Source organism: Capsella rubella, unplaced genomic scaffold, assembly GCF_000375325.1.
Source record: "Capsella rubella cultivar Monte Gargano unplaced genomic scaffold, Caprub1_0 scaffold_7, whole genome shotgun sequence".
NCBI lineage: Eukaryota > Viridiplantae > Streptophyta > Magnoliopsida > Brassicales > Brassicaceae > Capsella > Capsella rubella.
This window is the reverse complement of record NW_006238917.1, coordinates 851,469-857,634: the sequence shown is the minus strand read 5'-3', so window position 1 is coordinate 857,634 and position 6,166 is coordinate 851,469. Positions and strand designations below refer to the sequence as shown.

Genomic DNA, 6,166 nt, shown 5'->3' with positions numbered 1-6,166 from the left:
TTCCATTTCGCTCCCAAATTTCCCCAATTCCCCCAAAAATTTTCTCTAGAAAGCAAAACAACTTTTTTCTTCCCCAAGATCTTAAAGATTTGATTAATAAGAAGACATATACGAAGATCAAAATTATTTTATCTTCAAATGGGTTTTGATGATTCATGCAACACAGGTCTTGTTCTTGGTTTAGGCCTCTCACCAGCGTCTAATAATTACAACCATGCCATCAAGAAAGCTTCCGCAACCGTGGACCACCGTCTCATCAGGCTCGATCCGTCGTTGACTCTAAGCCTATCCGGTGAGAGCTACAAGACCAAAACTCTTGCCGGCGCCGGAGATCAGATTTGCCGGCAGACTTCGTCTCACAGCGGAATCTCATCTTTCTCGAGCGGAAGGGTGAAGAGAGAAAGAGATGTCTGCGGTGGTGGCGACGGCGAAGAAGAGGCGGAGGAGACGACGGAGAGAGTAGTGTGCTCGAGAGTGAGTGATGATCACGAAGATGAAGAAGGTGTTAGTGCTCGTAAAAAGCTTAGACTCACTAAAGAACAATCTGCTCTTCTTGAAGATAGCTTCAAAATCCATAGCACCCTTAATCCTGTAAGATATATACTTAATTACTCCTTAATTATTTTCTTATTATGTATCCTTATACAAGTTTCTATGAAATTCTTACAGAAGCAAAAACAAGCTCTTGCGAGACAGCTCAATCTAAGGCCTAGACAAGTTGAAGTGTGGTTCCAAAACAGGAGAGCTAGGTATAAATTTAATTAATTAATTTAGGAAATTTTATTTCTATATTTTAAGGTTTTTAGTAATTAATTTGTTATGATTGAATTTGAATTTGGACAGGACAAAACTAAAGCAAACAGAAGTAGATTGTGAGTTTTTGAAGAAATGTTGCGAGACTCTAACGGATGAGAATAGAAGGCTACAAAAGGAGCTTCAAGATCTCAAGGCTTTGAAACTGTCTCAACCGTTTTACATGCATATGCCGGCGGCAACTTTGACGATGTGCCCTTCTTGTGAGACACTCGGCGGAGGCGGCGGCGGTGGTGGAGGTGCCGGAGGAGGTACGGCAGCCGTTGTTGATGGAGAAACGGCGAAAGGAGCTTTCTCCATCGTCACAAAGCCTCGTTTCTTTAACCCTTTCACTAATCCTTCTGCAGCTTGTTAGTTACTTATTAATTATTATTTTTTTCTATTTCTTTTGGTTTCTTAAATCAAAATTAGGAATTAGTTAGAAGGTTAAAATCCCAGGGGAAAAATATATTACGTTGAAATTGGGGGAAAATGGGGTTATAGTCTTTATATATATAAAGTCTCTTCAACGATTCCACTTTATTTTTCGGTGGGATTGTTGGTTGATGAAGACAAAAATATAGTTTGTAATTATAAGTTTTAAATTTGTAGATGAAAAATGAAGAAGATAATGGGACTTACTAATCCATCTTCTTTTGTTTTTTTTTTTTTTTTTTTTCTTTTTTCTCTGCAAATATGTATTATGGTAGTATAATTTTGCTTTGTAAAAAAACAAAAATATATTTAATAATTTTCATCTACAATGATATATATTACGTCTCCTTAACAAATGATTGTTCATTCATGAGAATATAATACTATTGATATATAACATTTATATCGGGAAATATTTTTTTTTTTGAACAAATATCGGGAAATAATTAAATATGGGTCTTTTTCAGAAGAAAATAATACATAATATAATTCAATATGGTTTCTAATTTCAGTTCACACTTTACAACGACGTAAACAACTAAACACTTGTTCCTGATTTAAAGATTTGTTAAATGTTTGTATATTGATTTCTTTCAACAAACAGGACGATTTGTGTATATATTTGTAACAGTATCAACTAAGATTCTATAACTTCAGAGTTTAGCTAAACTCCATTACTGATCGTTTACACTGGTGCCAACTTGGTTTTGTTTTCAACCGTTGAACCCAAATATGGAAATATAATTGACTGAAATTCATTTCCCACCAGTATAGAAAAAAAAGTGTATAACAAGATAAATACACAGATGAAGATTTTTAAAAACTTTACGAAGGTGAAGGGATCATCCGGTAAGCCAAACGATTTTCATATGAAATCGACTCTGAAATAAACCCAAAAAAAAAAATCGCATTTATTAAATTTTGGCTCCAGGTATAAAGATTTAATGTTATTATTATTATCCAACAGAAAACTGAAAAAAAAAAAACATTTGATGGGTGTGAATGATTTTAAGTGAGAGAGATAAAGGGTGTGGGGTTAAGAGGTTAGCTCACGTGTATTGCTACATCTCCTTAAACCATTTAAATTTTATCCAAAATAATATTATAATTAATTTATAAAAAATTCAAAAAACTTATAGTATAACAAAGACAAATTAGAAAAGCCAAATACATGCAAAAACGCGTTCAGATTACGTAGTCAAATATAATCCATACATGAATAACAAGGATGCATGAAAAAAAAAACCAAAAAAAACATCATCATCGAGTTACAAAGCTTCATCGCAAAGAAAAGAATTGTATTTAATAGATATATAGATACGTTTTTGTGGGAAATAACATGGAAAATAAAAATAAAATGTTGGTGAAGATTTGAAGCAGTGGGATGCTCTATCTTTAAGGGGTAAGGTGGGACATGCTTCACGTGATTTTTCTTCTTCGATCGATCACGACCATATTATGGGATTTCAAATAAATTAGTATGACTCTTCATGAATCATGTTATACCTATATTTACTATACACGTATATTCAGTGTTTTAAATGAATACATGACAACGAGACGTATTTATTAAAACATACTTCTATGAAAACGACACAGAGAGAAAAAATAATTCATAAAGTTAAATTACGTGATTCACGAACACACACACATAGTTAAGGCGTACATATTCATGAATCTTGCAATTTTAACACGTACATGCACAAACATATGGAGTATAATTTAATTTTTAAATAAATGTTTCTTTACTAAGATATCTTTACTCGAATCGTTTAAACTAAGTTCCATTATACTTAACTTCCATATATAGTGCATTTAATATCTAGAAGCAGGTGTATTGATCGTGACTAAACATTTAATATAAATCATTGAATTTTTCTAGGTCATGTTAACTGTTAAAAGGACGTCGAAGTCTCGAATATATATATTGGCGTTTAGAGATTCATGATGATCCCAACAAGTAATATGTATATATGCATGTTTTCATCTAAACTAATATTAATTTGTAAAAAAAAAAATAGAGCAAAATGTTCGTATAAGAATGCAAAAATGCATGCGTAATGATAGATTGGGATGAGATGACGAGAGAGAAGGAGAGAGAGAGTCCACAAGGAAAATCATAAGATCGGTGACCCTGAAATTATGGTTGTGGACCATTTAATGATGAGATGACTTTCCGGGGAAATCGGTGACTTTCTCGTTAACTCACTCTCTCATTTCTAATTTCACGGAATCATTCTCTTTTCTAATGTCCCCTTTTACTTTATTTCTTTCTTTAAATTTTGAGTGTAGTGTAATTTTTTTTATACTGCATGTGTACTTGTATGTATTCGTCTACAGTTTTGTTACATGCATAATGGATTAGCAAAAGATTGTGTGATTTTGCTAGTACAAGCATTTGACGAATTAGGTTTGTGAGAACAGAAGATATAATATTACGCAGGCAAGATTACGATGAGACGTACTAAAATCAGGCCGCACAATCGATTATAAAATAATTAAATGCATATTAATTATGAATTTGGGTGTATATTAAGATTGGTATTCCATATCATTATGAATTATTTTAATGATGTAGGTGACTAATTATTTGAGGTTGTTTCTTTTAATGATTGATAGATTTGCTTTACGTGTGCACGAACGTAATTAACTAGTGTATTCGAGAACAGCAATAGACATGTGTCAATTGCTGGTTAAATTGTCGGTCTGTCGAGTTCTTGTTCCCGACTTTTCATTATTAATCACTAAGCATGAATTTGGTAGAACAATCCAAAAACAAATGATTCTTTTTTCTTTCTTTCCTCAATGTTAATTCGGTTCCTAAATTTGATATTAAAAGAAATTAACATAACAACTCTCGTGTCATCGCTAATCTTTATACGCGTTGTCCTACCAATATCAATATAATAGTATACATACCGCATTGCTTTTGTAATTTACTGTAAAGTCTCTAATCAATTACTTAATTTGGTTTTAGTCTACGATCTAGTAGTATATGTAACTAGTGGTGGCCTTCTGCAATTGTACATGTAGTTATTTTAATCGGTTCAAAACTGCTTAGTCATATGCAATATCATTTGAGTGCAATAAAATTATATTCTATATATACGATATATTAACCAATTAAAAGGGAACTTAACACACCTAGATTATATAAAGTTAATAAGAGGCTTAAAGGTTTTAAGCTAATCAACATTGGTTGCTCAACACGTCTCAAGACGCACCATTGTGCCTGTTACTTATATAAAGGGTTGGTAGATAACTTTGAATATATATTTTAGTTAGCTCTCTTATTATTTCCCGAAATCCAACTCATTAAAAATTAGCATGACTTTTATGTAATTTTAAAGGGGTAAAAGGAAATATATAAATCATGAATTTATTTTTAGGTCACGTATTTTTTTTTATGGCCTTCGTCATCTGAGATATAGTCACGACGGTAGGTATACCTTGTTTGGAGTTTTGTGCTAGATATAGTGATTTATATGTTCTTTTATTTATCTATCAATATAACCAAAAGTCTTATCAAGAAATTATAACAACAAAGAGGTGCTAAGTCTTTTTGAACAAAGAGGAGCTATAGTCTAAGAGTGTATATGTATATATGTATTGTAGTGTTATTGTCGACGAATTGGTTCTAAATTTTTCAATAATAGAGGAAGAAAAATGTGACTATTGAATAAATGGAACATAGCAGGATTACTAGATGCGGCTCATATACATAGACTGTGTGGAAACATATGTATGTAGTATCTTCAGTTAAGAAAAGCAAGATATAAAAATGGAAGTGTATGCCCATTTTTCTTCACTTGTCATGTCCCATAATAAAGAACTTTGAACCCCTTTCTAGTAAATTGATTGATGCATATAATATGGAGAACCATGTGATTTTGCTCCCTCTCCTCCGGACTTTTTGTCAATTATATACACGTTCTGTAGCTCTTTGTTGTTTTCTTTTTACAATATTTACATTAAATTTTGGTATTACATATATATATCTCCAAATAACTTAAATGAGTTCCATTTTGAAAGATTGTGTGACAAAAATAACTTAATTATGAAAGATTGCATTAAGATGAGATGATTGTCTCAATGTGACAAAATCTCCAAATAACACGCGGGTCTCATGACTCATGAGTATACATTGCTCTAGTAGTGTATAGTCATGGTCAAAGCAATTTTATTTTTTGCTTTAGTAATCTAATTGACACGTGGAACATTCTCCTTTTTAGTCCAAGACACATGTGGATGTTCCTCTAATAATCACATCTTTATCATAGAATACTGTCTTTTCACATGCATGGTACATACTTACATAAGTTAGAAGATACGTCTAAATTTTAACTAACGAAACTTGAAGTACAAAACAGTTTATATGTTGATTAATTTATATAAAAATCCTTTTCCAACACAAAAGCATTTGATGTATACCACAAAATCTTAAAAATTGATAACGAAATGGATTATCGGTGTTGTTGATCTATAATCGAAAGTTTGTTAGCTAGATGTAGCTGATCACGATGTTATAAGGACTGAATTAGGATAACTTTTTTTTTTTTTTTAACATAAATTGTGATTTTCTTTTTGAAGTATAAGAAGGTCCAATAATACGTGTGTGTTAGCGTGACAATTTAAAACATAAGCAAATTATTTATTTCATATTTTAATGATCAAACGAGAGTTTCTTTAATATATTACTTTTTTAGATAGATAATTTCAGGAAAATGAGAAAAATCCGAAAAAAAGAAGAAGAAAAGATTAAAAATTAGAGACTCTGAAGAAAAAGGTTTTTGCAAATAAATTTTTTTTGTTCGACTTTAAATACAGTAATGAGCTGTTGCAATATAGTTTGTGTTACATCAAATTACATCATCACTTTTGAATTTCCTTATCGCTATTTACTAAAGAAAAATACTATATTTTTGGTTAAATTACAAAA

The 6,166-nt window shown here is 31.4% G+C and overlaps 1 protein-coding gene across 1 annotated transcript; it reads left to right on the top strand.

The window, feature by feature from the left end:
* The first annotated feature begins 38 nt into the window (after positions 1-38).
* LOC17877441 (homeobox-leucine zipper protein HAT22) lies at positions 39-1,563 on the top strand. Its single transcript, XM_006284199.2, has 3 exons — positions 39-591; positions 670-749; positions 844-1,563. Exons 1-3 carry the CDS (start codon positions 139-141, stop codon positions 1,166-1,168), a joined length of 858 nt encoding a protein of 285 aa, XP_006284261.1. The 5' UTR covers positions 39-138; the 3' UTR covers positions 1,169-1,563.
* The last annotated feature ends 4,603 nt before the right edge of the window (positions 1,564-6,166 follow it).